Source organism: Oryza glaberrima, chromosome 5 (assembly GCF_000147395.1).
Source record: "Oryza glaberrima chromosome 5, OglaRS2, whole genome shotgun sequence".
Lineage (NCBI taxonomy): Eukaryota > Viridiplantae > Streptophyta > Magnoliopsida > Poales > Poaceae > Oryza > Oryza glaberrima.
In genome coordinates, this window is record NC_068330.1 from 12,759,848 (window position 1) to 12,782,468 (window position 22,621).

General features: G+C 45.3%; 2 protein-coding genes across 2 annotated transcripts; both read right to left on the reverse strand.

Annotated features, from left to right (window-relative positions):
* Positions 1-3,512: 3,512 nt before the first annotated feature.
* Positions 3,513-7,616, reverse strand: LOC127773908 (trans-cinnamate 4-monooxygenase). The gene is made up of 3 exons (XM_052300141.1): positions 6,762-7,616; positions 5,004-5,125; positions 3,513-4,334 (listed from the first exon to the last, which is right to left on the reverse strand). The coding sequence occupies exons 1-3, from the start codon at positions 7,544-7,546 to the stop codon at positions 3,739-3,741; spliced, it is 1,503 nt and encodes a 500-aa protein (XP_052156101.1). The 5' UTR covers positions 7,547-7,616; the 3' UTR covers positions 3,513-3,738.
* An 11,708-nt stretch (positions 7,617-19,324) lies between these two features.
* On the reverse strand, positions 19,325-21,169 carry LOC127774177 (probable pectate lyase 12). Its single transcript, XM_052300454.1, has 2 exons — positions 21,069-21,169; positions 19,325-19,802 (listed from the first exon to the last, which is right to left on the reverse strand). The coding sequence occupies exons 1-2, from the start codon at positions 21,167-21,169 to the stop codon at positions 19,325-19,327; spliced, it is 579 nt and encodes a 192-aa protein (XP_052156414.1).
* Positions 21,170-22,621: the final 1,452 nt, after the last annotated feature.

Here is a 22,621-nt window from a genome sequence, read left to right on the forward strand (position 1 = left end):
TTCTACAGAAACATGCAGTAAAATTCTCTTGTAAATCCCGTTACGAAGTATAGGACTTTGCTAGTTTCACTATAAATGAAATAAATCTAGAGCATATATGCAATAAAATCTGTAGTATCCACAAATGATTTATTTTTTAAAAAGAAAACGACAATCTCGATCTCAAAGGTTAATTTTCCTTTACAACGCCATGCGATTCTGTCGCTTAATTCCGTAAGATATGTACATTCACACGGTAAATGAACTAGCAAAACAACGCACTCCCTCCATTTTGTAATAAGGCATAACTATTTTAAAAGTTATTTCATAATATAAGGCGTGCATGCATACATGTCATTAATTAGCATTTCTTTTCCACTACAATATTATTATTTAAATCTTCCACCATCAAGATCTTTAATTTTATTGGGTGCATGTATTCTATTTATTAGGGTAATCCGAACTATGAGATAATAATAATTATTTCTTGGTCTTTGGGTTAATGATGGTTATGCCTTATATTTTAGAATGGAGGGAGTAATTTTCTACATAAACATCCAATAAAATTCTCTTGTAAATCCCTCTACGAAGTACAGGGACTTTGCTAGTTTCACTCTAAATGAAATAAATCTAGAGCATATGCAATAAAATCTGTAGTGTCCACAAATTTAGTACTGGCCAGCTCAAGCCATTAATGCAAAAGATTGAAATCTTCAATAAAATCCATGTATTAATCTATGCAATAAAATCTATGAATACAAATGATTGAAATCTTCAATTGCCAGCTCACGCCAGATAAACCCATCAAATGCATGCTGCTTTTGACCTATATATATGCTTCTATCCCCAAATCCAACCTGCAACAAGATCGAGTGAACAAGAACATGTATACTGCATCTACAATGCCAAAACTCCCATTATATTCAACCCTCCTCCTGCTGCCTATTCTACTAGTTCTAATTTCAACCACATGTATACTAGCTGCAGATGAGCCATGTACGGCACCGCCTTGTCAAGGAAGTGAGTAACACACCCATCATCCCTCTTATCATCTTCTTCCTTCTTTCAACCTGCTCCAATCACCAGCATTCTACTTACTTTTTGTTTGAGATGAAGGAGAACAACAATTTATAATACATGGATTTCTTGGTCATCATTTGTGGTCGATGTGCAGAGCAGACATGGCCAGAGCTCCTCGGAAAGGACCAGGACACGGCCTACGACACCATAAAGCGTGAGAATCCGCAGGTGACAAATATTGTGTACTTGATTTCGAATAGTATTGGGCGAGAGGAAAATGATGAATTCTGTTGTAATCGCGTCGTGCTGGTGATTGGAGCCCTTCCAACCGGTGGCGAAGGGATCAGCAAGGTGCCGCAAGTTGGCTAGAATTGTATATTGGCAAAATGAATAATTGATTATCCAATTCCATAATATGTTGGATTTTTTTATGGTAATCTAAAGTTATTTTGCTCTAATATGTTGGTTTCGCTCCTTTCGGTCTGTTTGCTTTGTTCTGTTGTTCTGTGCCTGGTGGCAAGTTCAATTTCGAGATGTAATGATGTAAAGAGTAACAGCAAGTCAGCAAGAGCAATGTGAAATGTTAAAAATTCTGATCTACCCCTTTATTTGGTGAGGTTAACTGCAATCCTTATTCCATCATATATATAACCTTCTTTTCTACTCCCTCCGTTTTTTAATAGATGACGACTTTTTCTTACATGTTTGACCATTCGTTTTATTCAAAAATTTTATGTAAATATATAAGATATAAATCACACTTAAAGTACTATGAATGATAAAACAACTCATAATAAAATAAATTATAATTACGTAAATTTTTTGAATAAGACGAAGGGTCAAACATATGAGAAAAGGTCAACGGCGTCATCTATTAAAAAACGGAGGTAGTATCTAGGTTCATGATCTACATATATATGCAATATTCTACCATGATAGATCCGTACCTTTAGTTTGGAAGGAATTTAGTATTCCACTTAATTACCTCCTCTAGTCTGATTTAGCATATATATACCAACATGAATATTACAAGTAGATGCAGTATGGCCAATCCAACCCATCCAACAAGAACCCCCATGCCCAGAAATTTTGATGCCCAACAAAAGACGATCCAATTAACACAAGAAACGGCACAAAAAAAGAAAGAAAGAAAAGAGAACACTGTGTGCTGTTCCTATATAGAGCTACTCTGAGGTTGTGTTTAGTTCAGGGCAAAGTTTGGATTTTGGTTGAAATTAGAGATGATGTGACTGAAAAGTTGTGTGTGTATGACAGGTTGATGTGATGGAAAAGGACTGAAGTTTGGATCCAAACTTTGGATCTAAACACAGCCTGATTCTTCTTTCCAGGAGTCCTCAATCGGTTCGTTTTCACTAGTAAAAAGTACTAATTCCCTCCTAAATTACCCCCTCCCTAAACTTAAATACAGGATATTTTACACCCTCAACTATTTATATTGGACAAATATATCCCTTAGCATTGTTCTGGTTGTTTTGACTTGAGCTTGCATTAGTGACGCCACCCTGACAGTTGAATCAGGAAAAAAAAAACTCTCTGGACCCACCTGCGATCCCTCTCCCTCATGGTGGTGGTGTTGATACTTAACCAAGACAATACTGTACATTGCTGCAGTCTTTAGCATAGCCGTGGACGGTAACTTAGAAAATCCATTGAAATCGATGTGTAGATGAGTAGATATTTGAGTAGTGTTGTGGGATAATGCATTTGGTGATGATACATTATGACAGTAATTGAATCAGAATTATGAGATTATATATATGGTGGCATTATTGGTTGAGGGAAAGGGATGACAGGTGGGTCCAAAGAGTTCTTTTTAATTTTCTTTGCTAATTGGACTACCAAGTCGATGCTTCGCGACTACTTTCTCTTCTTCCACTAGGGCTTGCTTTTTGGAAGTAGTATGATGAGATTATACATATGAATTTTGAAAAGCGTTTCGTGCGACTACTAGTTGTTCGTCCACCACGGCTCGTGTCTTCCTCTTTACTCGAGTGTTGCACGTCATTGTCAAAGCCCGTTATGGTGGATCGTCTTCCTCTTTGCTCGGGTGCTGCACATCAACGTCGAAGCCCGTTATGGCGAGTTGTTCCTACTGTGCAGCCAAACGACCAAAATTGCTGGTACGCATTCACAATGTTTCGTACATTCGATATGTTCACACTCTACTATCTAGTTTACATGTGTAAATTATATGATGTGATTATACTAGTATGTATGTTCAATGTCGTGATTTATTTATAAAATAAATTAAACCTATATGTGCTTATATTTTCAATACCTATAGTACTATGTAGGCTGCTTTTTTTTCATTTTCAGTTTTTTTTCACTATGAGGAATCTTCTTAACAAACTTACCTATAAATTATGGCGACACCGACACCTATATACCAATGTGGAGGCAAAAGCTGTATGTTCTCAAGGTTACGTGTTTTACGAGCTGTAATAGGGCTATTGGAATTTGTCTTGATGAAGTGTAAATAGCCAGAAATGATATATTTGCAATGTTTGGGCAGTATAGATTACCAATAATTAAGTTTGAACCAACAAGTATAAGAAAAAAAAAGGTTAAGTAAACCTACAACAACAGGTGCCTCAGAACACACACATACTCCCCCCCCCCCCCCCCCCCCCCCCCACCAAAAATACAACCTTTTTTCCTTTTTTTAGTGCAACAGGATAACGCAGCACATGATTGATTTGAGTAGGTCGATCGATCGACCTAGGCGTCGATGGGCTTGCAGACGACGGTGGCGTGCTTGAGGATCTGGTTGCTGAACTGGCCGGGCTTCTCGGTGGTGTCCACCTTGTCCATCCCGGGCGGCGGCAGCAGGTCGAAGCTCTGGACGAGGCGGCCGAGCGTGATCCCGATGATGGGCAGCGCGAGGATGATCCCGGGGCAGCTGCGGCGGCCGACGCCGAAGGGCACGAAGCGGAAGTCGTTGCCGTGCGCCTCCACGGCCTTCTCCTCCTCCAGGAACCTCTCCGGCCTGAACTCGTCGGGGCGCACCCACCGCTTGGGGTCGTTGGCGAGGAACCACGCGTTCACCAGGATCTTGGACTCGGCGGGGATGTCGTAGCCGGCGAGCTTGCCGTCGGCGAGGTTCATGTGCGGCACCAGCAGCGGGATCGCCATGCGCAGCCGCAGCGTCTCCTTCACCACCGCCTGCAGGTACGGCAGCCGCTCCAGGTCCGGCTCCGTCACCGCCGCGCCGCCCAGCACCGACGCCATCTCCTCCCGCACCTTCGACTGGATGCTCGGGTGGTTCACCAGCTCCGCGATTCCCCATTCGATCGACCACAGCGTCGTCTCGATAGCTGCACATTTCGCACAAAAAAAAGTACGCTTCTTGTTAATTAACATTTTGTACTCTTTTCTAAAAAATAATAATCCAACTAAAATTGGCCCTTTTTTTTTACTACTGGTTTTGACTCAAATGTTTCGTATCTACGGTAGTTCATATGGTTTGAATCATAAGGTATGAGATAGCCGCCTACCATATGTACCCACACGACTTTGTGCATTGGGCATGTGCCGGATAATAAAAAAAATACAATTGTATGTTAGGTAATGGTTACTCTGATTAAGACGTGGCTACTACTTCTTACCCAAAGAACTGGTCCTCAAGACCAAGAACATGGCAACCTGATCATATAAAAGCTCGTATTTAATGAAGCCATACTTTAACCATAGCCTATCATGACAATATTATATATGATGCATACTTAATTAAGGTTCTTTTTAGCCACACTAACGATGTGATGTGTTGGTAGAAAAATGCTAGCATTGCAATTTGGCCTGGTTCTGAACCTTCTATTCTCCACAAACTCAGTTCCTTTCAAGTACTAGTAAAACTCCAGCTTTGTCAAAACTATGACATGGATACGTATGATGTACTACGATATATACTTTAGGCCTGATCCAAAGAAAATTAAGCTGAGGATAAACTAAAAGTCAAATCCTGCGCGGAATAAACAAAAACGTACCAGCAACGTTGATGTTCTCGACGATGTAGAGGACGTTGTCGTGGTTGATCTCGCCCTTCCTCTCGGCCTCGAGGATGTGGTCCATGGCGCACCGGATCTGACCAGTCTGCTCCATCACTCTCCTGCAAAAAAGACACAAACACGTCCATGCCGATTTGTCAGTCGAACAGCTCATCCGAAGCTTCCCAACACAGCTACTACCAAAAAGGTCAGCAGTTTCTCAATCGCAAATCGATCCAGAAACCGAAAAAAAAAATGCAAGCTGCAAATTGAATATCTTCTAATCAAAGGGATAGCTGCATGTTGTTGTTTGGCACCATTGATCGATCCAATCAAACGGGATTATATTACTCAGTTATGCAGTGTACTGATCGAGAAGAAAACAGGGGAAGCGTCTGAAGTTCTTGCGACCTTTTCAGTCATTGAGCACATGGGGGAGCTAGTAGATCTGCTCAATTCGCTGAGAACGAAATGAATTTCCGATCGGTTAGGTTACTGGTAGAGAGTTTCTGTCGCCGTCGGTGCTTCCGTGATGAGGCAGGACTTTGCCCAAATCGTAAGCTTTCAGCTGGCTGGCACGAAAAGCAACCCATGATGTGCGGCTCACCTACTCGTCAGACTTATTTGCATGTTTAGGAAAAGGAAGCTTTGAACATTAGGCAAGTCCAGTTCTTACAGATTAATCTCCTGTTGTCACTACTAAACTAAGTCATTTTGGACATCGACATGGTACTTGTACCCTAGTGTTACTTAAACAAATGATTTTTGTTAGTACTAATACTATGAAAGTAATTAAGTTTCGAGATAAATCTATACATATTGCTCCCATGTAAATATTGGAAAGATATGAATACTTAGGGTGTGTTCGGCAACCCATGTTCCTAACCCCTTTCTCTCGTTTTCCACGCGCACGTTTTTCAAACTGTTAAACGATGCGTTTTTTGCAAAAAGTTTCTATGCGAAAGTTGCTTAAAAAAATCAAATTAATCCATTTTTTTAAAAAAATAGCTAACACTTAATTAATCACATGCTAATGGATTGCTCCGTTTTACATACTGGATGTTTGGATTGGGAACCTGGGGTGCCGAACTAAGCCTTAAAAGTTTTGAAGCTTACCTAATCTATAAGATTTGTGAGAGGAATTTTAACCGCTAATTCTCAACCTTGGTTGGATGTATCCCAACATGCCAAAAACCAACCGCTTTAATTAGGCTCCAGAGTTTAAACAACCGTGACGTGGACATTGGCTTTGGCACGGGGTGGTAGCTGGGCTCCGCGGCACAGGTCGAGCCCGAGTCAAGCCGTTGCACAACCAGAAATTTGACCTCGCAGCTACCACCTCGTGCTGTCACCGCTCAGCACAGCAAGCAGCAACAGCAAAGTGATTTGATTCCTCCTCCTACCCAAACAGATCTGAGGCTGCTGCCAAATTAATCCCCTTCCTCGCGTGGCATGTGCACATCCCTACTACTAGTGTAGAATATTGCTTTTACTACCAAACTTTTCGCTCATCCAGTTCATGTCACCGATGCAAATGCATCATGCATGCAAGATGCAACCAAACTAGTCACCTTCACCTCACCTACCACCACACACAATTTGGATACGCAGGATGACGAATAAAATTTTAAAAAAAAATTGAAGGAGAGATCAAATGGGGTAGTATAAGAATCTGGGACTAATTAGGTAGGATTTGTTCTTGCGTATTCTTGGGGATATGCAGTGCAGGTAAGGTAATTAATTGAGATAGTAACTTACTTGCGTTCCTGGACGAAGTGGTCCTCGAAGAGCTTCATGCGCTGGGACTTGAGCTGGTGGCAGCGTGCGAGGTAGCGGCGGAGGAAGGGGCGGAGGACGGGGATGAAGTCGCCGTAGTTGTACTCGAAGCTCTGCGAGAGGCGGCTGCGCTCCGCGTTGAAGGCCTTGAGCTTGTTGAAGAGCGGGTCGTCCACGCTGTCGAAGCGGCGGTCGAACATGATGCGGAACATGTCGTTGTACATCATCAGCTGCAGCCTTCGCCGGATCACCACGCCGGAGGTCGCCGCGGCGGGGTCGCGGCGGACGTCCTCCACCACCAGCCTCGCCTCCTCCTCCCAACCCGCGCGGTTCTGGGCCACCACCTTGTTGGTGAAGAAGGGCACCGTCATGATCCGCCGCATCTTGCGCCAGTGGTCGCCGTACACGGTGAACACCATGTCCTGCCCCTTCCCGGTGAAGATGTCGAACACCACGTTGCGGGTGCGGGAGCCGAACTCGACGCCCTGGGTGTGGAGCACCTCCTTGGCGAGGTCCGGGCTGGACACCACCACCAGGTTGCGGACGCCCATGCGGAGGAGGAGGATGTCGCCGAACCGCCGCGCCAGCGCCATCAGGTTGCGGTGGTTGAGGTCGTCGCCGACCTGGAGCCAGTTGCCGACGATGGGCGCGCCGGCGGGGCCGGGCGGGAGGCGGAGCCTCTTCCCGGTGAGCTTGGCCACCACTAGGGCCAGCACCGCCGCCACGAACAGGCCCAGTAGGACCTTCTCCACGAGGAGGGCGTCCATTGCCGCCGCCGCTGCTCTGCTCCGGTGGAGAAGACGAGTTTGGGTTTGGTTTTGGATGCAGATGCGCTGCTCTGCTGAGGGCGATGATCCAACGGCGGGGATTATATATAGTGGGGGGATGGGGATTTTGGGTGCAGAGGGTTGGTGTGGGGGATGTGGGGCCCACATGGGTTGCGGACGTGGGCCCGGATTTTGGCCCTACTGGAAATAATCAGGTGGGGGTGGGGGGGGGGGGGGGTGGTTATTTTTCCAAGCATTTTTGCACTCATTGCCATTTACCAATAGGGAAAGAAGGTGCTAAGAGCAGGTACAATAGCATGCTATTATGTTATTAGTAGGCTATTAGTCAGCTATAAACATATTTTAATGAGATAAACGATGAGAGAGAAGACTAGCAGGCTATTAGTAGGCTATTAGTCAGCTATAAACATATTTTAATGAGATAAACGATGAGAGAGAAGATTAGCAGGCTACAGATATGTAGCCAGCTGCAGCACGGACTACAAGACACACTGTGTGTATGACAGGTGAGACCATATATTAATAGCATAGTAAGCAATTATTGTATGAATTGATTATTAGATTTGTTATAGATAAATTGAAGCTAGTAGTGAGCTGTACTATTAGACTTGCTCTAATAGGGAAAGAAGGGAAGGTGCTTTCTGAACTGATAGCTAGATTGGGGTTGGTGAGAGTTTTGTAGTGGTAGGGGGGTTGTGTGTGAAGTTAACATTTCGCATTTTGCATTTTTGCAAATGGAACAAAAAGTTAGTTGGAGATGTTTGAAAAATGGGTGGAGATGCAGTGGCCAAAGAGGAGGCATTTCGGCTACAAAGAGGACACCAACCGTGTAGGGGGTTAGTGACATTTTGTAACGGGTGAGTTTTACATGATTTTCATTAGGATTAATTTAATTTCTACGGTATTAAAAGAAATCTTCTAAAATTATTTTGCTACAAAAGAGGACTAGATTGATGATACAGGCGTCGTGACGGACACAAGTTTCTTGGTAGGGTACATTTCCAACTGGAGGGAGTACTAGGTTTTCGGGGCGTAAAAAGTCGTGCTGAAAATTCATTCGAGGCCAATTTGATTTGGCTTAGCGAATGCTTACGGGTTCAATGACGTGGCAGTCAGTTGGACCATGAAATGCACTGTTTGAATTATTAATGATCGTATCTTCTGCACCATGTATCCCAACAAATCAAGTTCTATGTATCAAGTTTTCGGCGCAAAAATGTTGCAGACGCGTGGGTCTTCTACAACCAGAGATTTGTGGACAACGACAATTTGAATTGTTGAAGTTGCCATCCAAATTAATGTCGCAAAAGTTTACCTTGTCATAATAGACAGACCATTTCTAACCTAATTTTGTAAAAAGTTCCTTTATCGATTTTTAAATAAAACATTAATTTTATTGATAAAGAAAACTATGCATATATTCTGTTACCAATGGTTTTCTGGCCTGACCCAAAATCGATGACGAGATATAAGGGTACATCTTTTCGGTAAACTGAGAAGAAAAATATAGCATATATATATGTGAAAATATGTCCATTTCACCAAACCTTTTGTCCCAAATCAAAATGTTGTGTGGTATGGCACGGAGAAGGGAAGAAAAGAGATGGACAAAGCTAGGCCATGCTACTATCCAAAACAAATGTGCTACTAAAATGAGGTTGACATTGCACAGTTTATTACGAGACAATTATATATGCGAGAATCTGTTATCTGCCCGATATTCGTTGAACTGAGAGGAGACATTTACCAACCAGATGTTCAGCTCTTCGGTTTGGACCATTTCAATCAAAAGCTCCCTGTGTCTTTTTGAGTTTGGTGGAGCGGTGACAATTGTCATTTGCTCAGCAACTAACATTACTAAAAAATGATTTTTCTGAACGAGCATCCAATAGATTGCAGACGGACCATAAGTGTCCGCGTATGCAAAACTCGACCCCCGTTTTCCCATACGGCTCCTTAAAGACCCGTATGCAAAAAATCAATTTTTCCAAACGGATCACTTAAAACATCCACACGTGAAAATAAGGGTATTTTCGTATTCGGGACTCTTAATTCATCCGCATACAAAAATCCTCCCTCCCATTCCCACTCTTCTTTTTATTCTCCACTCATCTCTCTCTATCTCCAACCAGTCAACCACCCACTCTCCTTTTCTCTCCCGGCTCTCTCTCTCTCTCCCCCTCCTCTCAAACTCCTCTGCCCCTCTCCTCCCTCCTCCCTCCCTGCGGTGGGCTCTGCCAACGGCGGCGGCGGCGACGACGGGCAAGGGTCACCCAGCCGCCTGCGAAAATCGGATTTGATCATATTGGAAAATGCATTTCGTAGCCGTGTAAATTTATATATATACTTCTAATACCAGTATGTTTCCTTTATTTTGCGTGAATTCATATCTCGAGTTTGAACCATCCCCATCGAAGCATGGAGAATCGGATACAACGAGACAGAGAATTGACTTTGCAATTTTGATGTGAATTGTATCCAGCTGGGAATTAATGTACTCTATCACAATCATTTTTTGTAATCATATTCTGTTTTTCTACAATACTTATAACACTGTAGTCTGCAGAGGCATGGTAGTGAAAATTGTAATAAATCACTGCAGTCTTGTGATGAATTGTCTTCAAAAATGATGAGGCGTTTTATAATAAGCCTTCATGTCTTGTAATATTTCTTTAGATGCATTTGTGAAAAGAAAGGAAAAAAAAACCACAATTCCTATTTCCATCTTCACTCGACTGGGGCTCCTCTAACATACAGTACTCCCTCCATCCTAAATTATAAGGACTATATTTTTTTACACTGTCTTCAATGACATAGTTTAAATATTAATTTATTACATGTTATGTTCCTAACAAATATGAAATTAGCATAATATGAAAGTACTTTAAAATATAAATCAAGTGATATAACATGCATAATACTTAGCATATATATGGTTAGTATAATTATTAGTTAAAAGTTAACGAGTTTGATTTTCTTTAAAAAGATGGTGTCCTAAAATTTGGAACGGAGGGAGTACATCATAGGAACGTTTCTCTCTAACGTGTGAGCCCATGAGAGTAGACCCACCGATCAGCAACTCTTCACTCTTCACCATCTGCTTCCATCTTCTCTATAATAACCATCTCAACCTCATCTCACTCCTCTCATTATTTGGTTGTATATGCCTTGTGTTAGTCCATCGCTACCAGGATTAAATTGCTAAAAGGTACCCTTCCAGAGATATAAAAATGTCTCAAGGCAATGGCTTTACATATAATGCAAATTAGGAAGTGTATAAAAAGTACACTTAAAATTGTTTATAAGTGTTTCCCGCCTGTAGAATTTATAACTTAAGAGGCGATTACAAATCGCCTCTAATCAGAAAAGTGCCTCTAAATTTTTATGTGCTGTACTGTTGATGGATGAACTTTTTTTTTTTTACAGTTGTTATGATGTTTTCACTTGGGTTTATATGTTACATTATGCATTGTCAGTGTTGTTTAAAATCTGAAATATCATAACTATAGCAAAGGTTATGCCAAAATTTTGCCTCACTTTTCCATCAATATTTCTATTTTTTGTTACTTGAAACTTTTCATTTCCACAAAATAGATTGGTATTGGGTCAAATCAATCGAAAAACAAAAAAAGGTTGGTTTTGGACGTAAACCAGTTTGTTTTCGTTGTCGGTTCACTCGTAACCTTTTTTAATAATAGAATAACATTTTATCATTTGCTAAACGAGTTACAACTAATTATTACAAATTCACACGTAAACAACTGGTTAGCTTTGGAACTCATATTTCGTTTTGCAAAACTTCAATGGATTATGTTGACAAAAGCAACCGGTTCGATCTCATGGTTTTAGTTGATTGGATGGGTGTCATACTCCCAACAGAGATCGCATTTGTAAACCCTGTCCACGCACGGGTCGTGGTCAAGCTCAACAAAGTTGGAGTTGGTTGGGAAGGTAGGTACGGTACGGCGCTACCCCAAAAGGCCAGGAGCCATAGCAGCCGTGGCCAAACAGCATGCATACGTACCACGTTTAAGCCTAAATTCACCGACTCCATCATTCACTTGATTCATTGGTAGTTCCTCTATCTAAAATAAAGTTATTTCTATCGCTTAACTTTTTTTAAAAAAAATAAAGATTTTTTCACCTATCTCTTATCTCAACTAATCCTAATTATTATTCGTTTATTATTTATTTATTTTTTCCTTAACTAAATCACATACTTTAACTAATCATTGTCACCTATTTCTTAATTTCCTTATCCAACTTTAAAAATATTTATATTTTAAAACATATATAATAGTAAACAATTAAATACTACATTCGTCTCAAGATATGGTAAATTTTGGTTATATATCTAGACATACACTTGCCCAAATATAAAGTCATACGATATTATTTTTTGATACGTAGATAGTAATAAGTATGTATAACTATATTTACTTTTGGAAATGTTATATTTTAGGACGGATATGATGTAATATGAAACAGTTAATAAGCATATATGCATGTGTGTGAACCGTGATGGAAAAAAAAAAGGTACGAGCACTAGCTTAACCATATCATTGGTTGGTGGCGATGCCACAACCGCAGTCAAAAGTGGTAGTGGTTGGAGTGTGCGCGCATAGTGTTAGCCGACGCATGCAATTTTATTTGCGAAATAAGGAGCTCATGACAAGGTGTGACGAAAATTGTTTGTTCCGTGCACCACTTGCGCAAGTAACATGTGGCCACCTACCACGGCGCCCAGGTGGCCGGTATAGAATATTAGGCTGATCGATGAGTTCGTGCGAACCAGCCACTTTTTAGCGCTGGGTCAAACTTTGAATCTCGCAACTTTGCACCAGCACACATTGCAAGTTGGGTGCAACAACCGCGCGCCTGTGGCTGTGTGAGCCGTGGTGCATCGTACGTGTGTGTGCAAGTAATTAATTGTCCTACTAGCATATGTTTCCCACTGTTCAGGGGCGGACAAAAAAAATTGTATGTACTGCTGTAGAGTTTTTATTTTTGAAATTCGTAAGATTTTTTTGAAGTAAGAAATAGGGTTGAGTTATCAACGGTCGTTTCGCGAAATCTTGGATATATTAATGACAAGCACACACAAGAGACAAAACAAAAGTATTTGTCCTATGTTTTCTTCCCCTTTTTTATTCTTTGATGTTGAAGGAGAGCCGATGAGATATTGAAGGTTCTTATTTGAACGAAGTACATATTAATACACTAGAAAAAAATTACAAGACTATAATCCTATGAGGCCGTAACTAGGAAAAGGAAAAAAAGTATATCACCACTCACACACCAACAGCGCCAAATACAAATCCAGGAGAAGGGTGACACCGGACCGGCCGCCGCTAGGCCAACAAACAAATTACAACTGGGATCACCCAAAACCCAACCCTTACAACCGACAAAAAAACGTTTCTTAGGGATTTAGGGAGAGAGGATGAGAAAGAAGAATGGAACCGCTCCCTCCTAGGCCCTTCGACGTGGCTAACTTGTATAAACTAGGGCGTCGATATAAGAGGATGTAACTCTAGAGCGAGCTTGCAGCAGATGTTTGGGTGGTTCCGGTAATGGTGCTGCCTAGAGGGTGTCTCCAGAGAGAGAAGCGACGAAAGCACCACCGCCACCGACCCACCGTCCGTCGTGGTCTCAAGAACATTGACTGGGCTTTTACCCAGCAGCCCCACTAAAGAGGGTGAGACGGCACGACAACACCCTCAAGAAGGGGAGTGACGCTCGAGCGCCATCGTTGCCTACCTTGGGTTTTCACCCGCCATCCACCGCCTGCCAATCCACCGTTGACGCACCGATGCTCCACCGCCATCTAAACCTCTGCCGGCGCGTGAGCACCACTGCACCGCCGCCCCCGCCGGCCAGCCTCCACATGCCACCACCGACCGTGCCTCGTCGCCTCTCGCTACGCCGACCACTGCCTCCACCGACCCGAGCCTCCCCGGCGTACATCGCCAGTGGCCGTTCCGGCGCCTCCTCGCGCCGTGGGCACCTCGTCGGTCGTCACTGTCGCCACCGGCCGTACCTCTAGCCGCTGCCACCGCCGACCGCACCTCCATCCACTGTCATTGCCGGCCACCCGCTGTCACTGCCATCGCCGCGAGCCCTGTGTTGTCGCGATCTCCGCTCCCGCCGCTGCCGTGACGGGCTCTCCCACCACGAGCTCGCCCCACTCGATCTGGCCGCTGAGGGGCCAGATTGCCTCCGGGGATGTCGGATCCACCCCGCCGTCGCCATCCCTACCGCCGTTGGTCACCGCCACCCCCGATATCCAGCGGGAGCGGCGCAGATCTGGTGGTCACCGCCGCCGCCGTCCTGGGCAGTTCCTCTGGCTACCCGAGCGAGGATCCTGGCTACCGTGTATTATAATAGGTTTAGTGTTGGTAGTACTAACCTTAAGTGATATTATGATTATCAGTCTCCACTATGCATTTTTAAGAGCCTGATTTGAATGTTTTCACTGTTTTTCTAGACAGTTGCCTCTTTATTTTGTGAAAATCAGTTGGAGTCTTCGAACATATTCTATCAATTAATATATGCTTTAATCAACTAGCTGAAACTTATAGTTTTTGCTTTTATCTCTTACAACATTTGTTACAATGCACGGATCTTTAACTAGAAAGTTGAAAATTGTTATTTAAGTTTTGGTGAAAGTTGAGGAGTGCAAAATATACCTTCTGCTACTACATATTATTACCAGACTGAAAAGAAAATCCCTACAACTAATTAACTTCCTTTGAGCTGTCAGCAACAAACCGTTGACCTGACCTGCACATATTCTAGCATGCATAAACAATGCGTGATATATGTATTTTGAGATAATCGATATGCGCGATAGATGAAACTGGCGTCGAGTTGAATGGACTGATCACTGATCGATCAAATGACACACCAGTAGTCCATCCGTCCCAAAATATTTGACTCCGTTAACTTTTTTAAACATGTTTAACCATTCGTCTTATTAAAAAATTTATATAATTATTATTTTTCCTATCATTTAATTTATTGTTAAATATACTACTACTATTCAAGTTTTTAATAATATTCTTAAAAATTTTTAATAAGACGAATGGTCAAACATATTTAAAAAGTCAACAGCGTCAAATATTTAGGACGGAGGGTATATTTTCTTTAATAGATGTAGTGTATATATATATATCTCCCCCAGACTGTTGACTGGTTGTTAAGCTCTCTAGCTATATGGATTAGTATATATACGAAGTACATAGCAAGATGTATGGAAGACTTCTCCCGCGATCCTTCTAGGCATGAGGCCATGACGACTATGATCTACTTGAACATGTCGCCGTTAGTGATCAAGAGAGTGAGATGGAGTACGGATCCATTAATTGACTTGGCCTGCATGTGTGCGTGCGTGGGTGCAGTCGATATCCAGTAATTAGTCTCTCCAGCTTATTTGCTTTGTTTAATTGCCGAGTTCGTAGTTGAACTTAATTATCTTAATTAAGCAGAGCGACGACATGCATGTTAATTAAGTTTCGAGTACCAGGTCATATGGAGCGCGTTGAGGCGGTATATACCATAATATATCAACACTGATAGTGGGTAGTGGCCATTGATAAATTGATTTGAGCCATATGGCCGGGTAGCTGTACGACAGGGCAACACGGCTGGCAAATGCCTGCCGAAAGTCAGCTCGTTATATTGATCCAGTCTGTGGGCTTCAGCAAGTTTCAACAATTACAAAACCAGCATATTATACTGATTATTGAGCTTGCAAATTAAAATTAAGCACAATCATATGGACATGTGGCGAGATGGGTTAGGTACTTAGGTTCCCCAACGTCCAATATATTAAATGACTGCTAGATAGTAAAAATAATTTTTAATTAGTGTTTACGACAGGTAAAAAAATCATCACTTAATAAATCTAAAACAAGAGGTATGTTTATCTCTGAGATAAATAGCACATCTCACTCCTAGCTTTAATGCTCACAGCGAGCTCTGTTCCTTCTTTCATCTTCAGAAATATATCTTACAACCTACAAACCTATCTATCTATCTGCTGACTCCGTTCAATATAGAGCTATTTTGGTTTGATAACAAAAACATGCCCTACCAATTTGTTGACAAAATAAATAGTACTAGCAATATGCCCGTGCGTTGCTACGGGTGAAAATGATATTAATATTAACAATAAATAAATACTAATAATTAAAATTTAAGTATCACAACATAATGATAAGGAAAATTTTATTTTTTTTCTAAATTTCTTGTTGGTTCCACTTAGGCAAAAAAAAGAAAAGAAAAACAAAATCAAAGTGCAAAAATATTCCTAAATCATAACTCCATTAGGCTGAGAAGATAAAAAATAATTAAATATTCTAACTAAACTTCCCGTTGGTTATATTTAGTTAGAAATAAATTAAAATACGTCTATAAAATTTACTGCAATTTTATAGCTTAAAATGATGACTCAAGGTGACTAAAATTATTTATTATTAAATAAAGCAATAAGTGATTTTAGGGTGAAAATAAATGAAAAATGAATTTTTTTGCCCAGAGGCTGGTGTCGGCCCAAACGGCATGCCAGCCCGTGGGGCGCGAGGCACGGCCCGTCAAGCGTGTGGGTGAGCTTATGAGACCTTGACGCGGGCAAGCGCGTGTGGACCATTCGCTTATGCAGGCTCGGCGTTGGGCCGATCTGAGCCGTCCGATCTGATGGATGGCTCAGATCGGTCCCGCGCCGATGAAATCGCCAGCCGGAAGGGGGAGGGGTCTAAAAACCCTAACCCTAATCCCCTTTCTCCCTTACTCTCCCGGATCTAATCTCAGGCGACACGAGGGAGTGGACGGCAGCGATGGTGGTGACGACGGTCCGTCGTGGTGAAGCACGCACGCGGCTCTGGCTTCGCCGGCTGGGAGGCCCGCCCGAGGTCGGCGCCAAGCCAAGCCATGGCGTCGGCAGTCTGACGAAGCGGGCGTGCAAGTGGCGACGGGCGCCGAGAACACTCGGGCTTGGTCGCCCGGGGGGGGGGGGGGGGGGACGGAGCCAGAAGGCGGCACTAAGCCAACGCTTGATGTCCCCGGTGAGGGACAATGGAGGAACACCTAGATGGCACGCGCACAGGGAGTCCAACGTGATCGCGAGGAGGTGAAGGGCAGCGGTCCCGCTTCCCGGTGAGACCCACATAGCGGTGGGGTTTCCCGGTAGAATTAGGGCTCCAAATCCGGTAAGAATCCAAACTCGGACTTAATTTTCTTAATTTGATTTGGATTTGGATTTGATTTGGATTTTGAGGCTTAGTGTTCTTTTCAATTTGGGGATTTCGGGAAAATTGAAACCGATTTATCTCATTCTTCCCTACCCTTAATTTCTTAATTATACTGCTAAGTGAAGCTTAATTGGACATAAAACTTAAACTTAAAATAAGTCTAAACATAGCAGTGCATCATGAACCCAAACTCAATCTTATTAACTTTAATTGAACATGAACAATAGCTAATCTTCACTAAGCAGTAAAGATAAGAATCTAAACAGATTAGAATAAACTTATTTGACTCAAAATTGTTCATGTCGAACCAAGATGGCACCGATGGCTTCTAATCACAGGGATGATGTGAATAAGGAAGTAGGCTAAATTTAAGCTCCGATACCACAATGTTGGAGTTCTAATACAAGATCTAATAAACAATCATCTTTCAATTACGAAAATTAATTCTCTGACTGAGATGAAGCCATTGAAGCCGATGTCTGGTCTTGCTTTTGGTTGGTTATCTCTTCTCAACACCTTTTCACCTTTTTATTTGCACTGCTGGAGCTCGGGGGCAATCCGGATAGAATTATTAGTTTGTTACCACTGATCACACGGTAACATTTAAATCTTATCTCTTATCTTCTTATTTGTTTACTTATGATTAGATTTATCCTTGATTTTGCGCCCTTACAGTTTCTATTTGAGCTTGATGGTGGGCCTGGCTTTTTAGATTAGGAAACGAATATGATTACTGCCAAAAAATAATTGATTAACGAAGCTGATTCCATGTGCGATGGATGACGGACGAAAATTTTCGCCGAAAGCGTTACGTATTTTTTATTAGGTACAGATGTGTGCTAGTTTTGATTGAGACCAAATATTTGACAGTGCCCCTCTCCTATTTGATCATATCTACCATAAGAATTTGGCTTTATCCAAATGTTAACTAAACAAATTTACCCTACCAATATTTTGATAGTGCCAAAATTTACCTAGATTTTGACACTACTAATGAATTGATAGGGTAAAGAGCCAAATAAGCTTACAAGCCCATAGAACCCAGGCCTTGTTTGGATCATTTAGTCCCCGGACTAAAAACTTTAGTCCCCTACTGTTTGGATCCAAGGACTAAAAGGGACTAAAGGCACGTGGACCTAGGAAGAGAAGAGAGAAGCTGCCACTTTGGTCCCTATAAGTTCTCTAAGAGGGACTAATGGATGGATTTTAGTCCTAATATATACTTTTAGTCCCTTTTAGTTACCTCTATTTGAATTCTTAAGGACTAGTATAGAGGGACTAATAGATTAGTACCGTGAACCAAACAAGGTATAAGGTAGTGCAGTATTCTCGACTTGTCGTGGAACGAGACCGAGAGAAGATGCCCAAGCCAATCGCTAGTGGCTTCCGTCTCAATGCGTCGTTCTCTGTTCCGTTGCCGTCCCACAGATCACCGGATGTGCTGGGTGTGGAGGAGGGGAATAGAGAGAGAGTGAGGAAGATAATAGATTGAGGTTTTTTATTTTTTTTCTATGTGGCTGGCAGGTGGATCCAGTAGTTTTTTTTATTTTTTATGATAGAGTTATCACTGACACGTGCATCTCATTACATATTTAATTATATTTTTTACTGGCTAATTACACATAAGCGCCATGTCTAATGAAGATAACTCAGCAAGGTTAGTATGTGCCACGTCAGCTGAAACCAGTCCAAAATCACCAAGGGAACTGATTTGCATTGGTTTAAAAAATTGAAGATGTTCTGGACCCGGTTTTACGGTAGTTAGTGCGAATCAAATTTGACCCATGGGTAAGGGATATAAATAGACTTTTTTATCCCAGACAGAGACAGATGTTTAGCCCGCAAACCAGCAGGCCGCCCACTTTTCTTGAGGGTTTGGATTCTGCTGTTCTGGCCTTTCTCGTTCGGCAGCTCTTCCTCGACCGGCCGCTACCGCACAGAAGAATATGGAAAAAGTGCAGCATAGGTCCCTCAACTTATCAGCGAGATAAAAAACGTCCTCGAACCGCAAAACCAGATATATGGGGTCCCTTAATTATACAAAACCAGTCACCCGGGATCCTTCGGCGGTTTTGATCCCAGTTTTGTTCTACGTGGCAGCTAAGTCAGTGTGGGACCCATGTGGGCCCCACGTGTCAGCCAACCACTCTCTCTCCCCTCTTCTCTCCTATCTCTCTCACTTCTCTCCTCTCGAGCAAGCCGGGGCGGGTGGGGAGGAGGTCAGAAGGACGGCCGGCGGCGGCGGGAGCACGAGGCGATGCAGCCAGCGAAGCCACGGCGATGGGAGCACGAGGCGAGGCGGCGGCAGCACAAGGCGACGCGGCCGGCACGGCGGCAGCGGGAGCACGAGGCGACGCGGCCAGCGACGTGGCGGTGGGAAACAAAATGAGAAACAAACAGACGAAATCCAATCCAACACACACAAAAAAAAAACATTTTTTCCCCTCTTCTGCTGTCACAACTCACTAGCAAAACAAGCCAAGAACACGGCAAACAATGGCGTCACTTATTTACCTACATCGGCAAACAAGCCAAGAACATGGCAAACATTGGCAAACAGTGGCATCCGCTGCACGAGCTGGATCCCGAAGTGGTTGAACGCGATGGTCACCTGCATCGCCGAGTCTGGCAGGTACTCGTCGCTGTGCCCCAACAGCATCACCTCGTTGTGGTGCGAGAAGTAGCTATTCGACACAATGATCGCCGTCGACCCCATGAGGGCGTCGATGAGCCCGTCGGCGCACCGCGACAGCGCGCAGTGGTCCACCCACACGTCGCGCGCCGAGTAGAGCGAGATGCCGTCGCCGTCGGAGCGGGTGCACCACCCGTAGTGCGTCAGCAAGGCGCGCACATTCGCGTTGCCGGCGGGGACGCAATCGTGGATGTGGATGTTGTGGATGATGACGTTGGAGACGTACTGGAGCGTGATGCACGCGCCGCCGGTGCCGGCGCCGTGACGAGGAGGAGGAGCAGGTCCTTGCTCGCTACCTCGTGGAATCCCGAGGGAGTCTGCTCATGGTGGTCAGACTAGCTAGCGGGCGTCGTCAGAATTTTCCGACGTCGGAGTTCCGAGTGACGGCGGGAGACCAGCGGCAGGCGGTCGTGGATGCGGCGCCGCCCCGGCTCCCGCCGCCTTGTCGCCGACCACGTCGCCTCGTGCTGCTGCTGCCGCGTCGCCGGCCGCGCTAGCGACCTCCTCCCCACCCGCCCCAGCTTGCCCGAGAGGAGATAAGTGAGAGAGAGATGGGAGAGGAGGGGAGAGAGAGAGTGGTTGGCTGACACGTGGGGCCTACGTGGGGTCTACGCTGACTCAGCTGCTACGTAGACTAAAACCAGGATCAAAATTGCTGAAGGATCTCGGGTGACCGGTTTTGTATAGTTGAGGGACCCCGCATATCTGGTTTTGCGGTCGGAGCACGTTTTTGAATCCCGCTGATAAGTTAAGGGACCTTCGGTGCACTTTTTCCCAAGAATATTGGGCATGCAGGCCGAATCCGCATATACGCCTAAGCATGAATGGCCTGTTATGTACTTATGTTGGCTAGGCTTGACCCGTTCACTTCGGAGCCATTCTAGGGTCCATCCGTTGGAAAAAGTACACCGAAGGTCCCTCAACTTGTCGCCGAGTTACAAAATCGTTCCCCTAACCACAAAACTAGATACCGGGCGTCCCTCAACTAACAAAACCGTTCACTTCAGGTCCTTCAGTGGTTTTGACTCTAGTTTTGTCTGACATGGCGGTTGAGTCAGTGTGGGACTCATGTGGGCCCCACAGCCACATCAGCCTCCTCTCTTTTTCCTCACTTCTCTCCCTTCATCTCTCTCTCTCTCACTTTTCTCAGCGTGTGGTGTTAGGCCCAGAGTGTCATCGTCGTCGAGGAAGCAGCCTAATCCCGTTCTCGGCGACCGCCACCGCCGCCGCAGGCTAGTAGTTGTCGAGCAGCATCTTGATGTCATCCAGGAGCGGCGCCTGCTGCAACACAGCCGCCGTCGTCGCAGCCGTCGGTATCAGCTCGGCGTCACTGAACACCATGCAGTAGGCGGCTGTCAACCTCGACGCTACCGCCGCCACGGCTGTCGTGTTCAGGAATCAGGAGACAGGCGACGAAGTAGGCACCACCGTGTCGCAGGAGACCGCCTCGATGATGGGGTTCTCCTCTGTCGCCGCCGCTGCCACCTCCGCCATTGCACCCACGTCCGAGCTGGCCTCTGTGTCAATGGTCATGGCCTACACCACCGCCGCCCCTGACCCCGACTCCTCCTTGGTCGCCACGTCGTCGAGCTTGATGAACGGGACCGCCTTGGTAGCCTCCGCGCCTGCGACATCGGAGGAGTTGGAGTAGTGGGTCATCAGGGTTGTGGACCATAGCAAGGAGGGTGAAGGCGATGACGCCCGCCACAAAGAGCGTGAAGAGGAGGTTGCCCCCCAACCGTAGCGCGGCGCGGAGGTCGATCCCAATCTCGATCCTGGCGCCACCGCGTCACCGCGACGCCAATAGCGTCCCTGGTGAGAGAGAGAGAGAGAGCGCGCGAGAGGGATCTGAGAGTGGGAGTTGCCGACAGCGCGGCTCCTCGTGGGCGGCGGGAGAGCCCACACACCGCTCCTCCCCGTCTCCCACGCGCCACTGTCACGCCCTGAAGTTTCCCCCTTTTTTTTTCCTTGCTTTAAAATTTTGTTAAATAAATCGTCCGAAGAAATTATCTTAATTAACCTAGAGCTAACTCCCTAATTAATAAAGGCATTTAATAATTGGAATTGGCAATGTGGGATTTTTCTTGAGTTTCACATGTCACAATACATTAACAGGATTTTTAGTGGAATTTTCAGAGCCTTGGAAATAATTTTAACCAATTAAAAATCACCAAAGTGCAATATTTAATCCCAGGAAAATCCTTTTCCTCCTTTCGGCCCGCTCCTCCCTTCCCCTCCCCGAAGTCCTCCCTCCCTCCCTTTCTCTTTCGGGCGCCGACAGGTGGGGTCCACCTATCAGTCATCCCCTACCTCCGGTCGTTGGAGTCGGAGCTCCAACCGCCCGCGCCGCCGCCTTCTCCGCTCCACTCCGCGCCCGCACCTCGCGCCCACGTCGCCGCCCTCTCCCCCGCATCTCCCACGCGCGCGCGCCCGCAAGTGGTGGGGGATTTGAAATCCCCCAACACCCTCTCTCTCTCCTCCACCTCTCCACGTCGTCGCCGGCCAAATCAGCCAACTCCCCGGCCACGTCCGCCCCTCCCTCGCCCATAAAAACCCTCACTCGAGCTCTATCTCTCGTTTCCCCCATTCACCGTCCTCTCCCACGCCCTCTACCACCGTCGCGCCGCGCTCGCCGAGCTCCGCCGCTGCCGCCCATCTCCGGCCGCGTGCCGTCGCCGCTAGGGCCGCCGTCGCGCCAAGCCGCCGCCACCGCTAGCTCCGCCGCCGTGTGGGCCATCTCGGCCACCGCCTCGCGTCGCCGGAACCCCACCGGAACCCCATCTCCCTCGCGAGCCGGTGAGCTATCCATTCCCCTCCGTCTCCGGCCGGCCACTTTGGTCGTCACGGTCGTCCTCTCCATCCCTAACTCCTCTCCTCCCCTCCTCTAGGTGTCGCCACCGCTCGTCCGCCCTTCCTCTCGTCGGGTCGTCGTCGCCGCCTTCGTCTTCCGCTCCGGCCGCCGTGTCGCCGGTGAGTCCTCCCTCCCCCTTCTTTCCTCACCTTCCCGCGAGCGCCGGCCACGCCGCTGCTCCGGCCATGCGCCGCCGCCTTTTGGCCATCGCCGCTGCTTCCCGCACCGCCGGTCACCGCCGTCGGTGGTCGTGCCTCGCC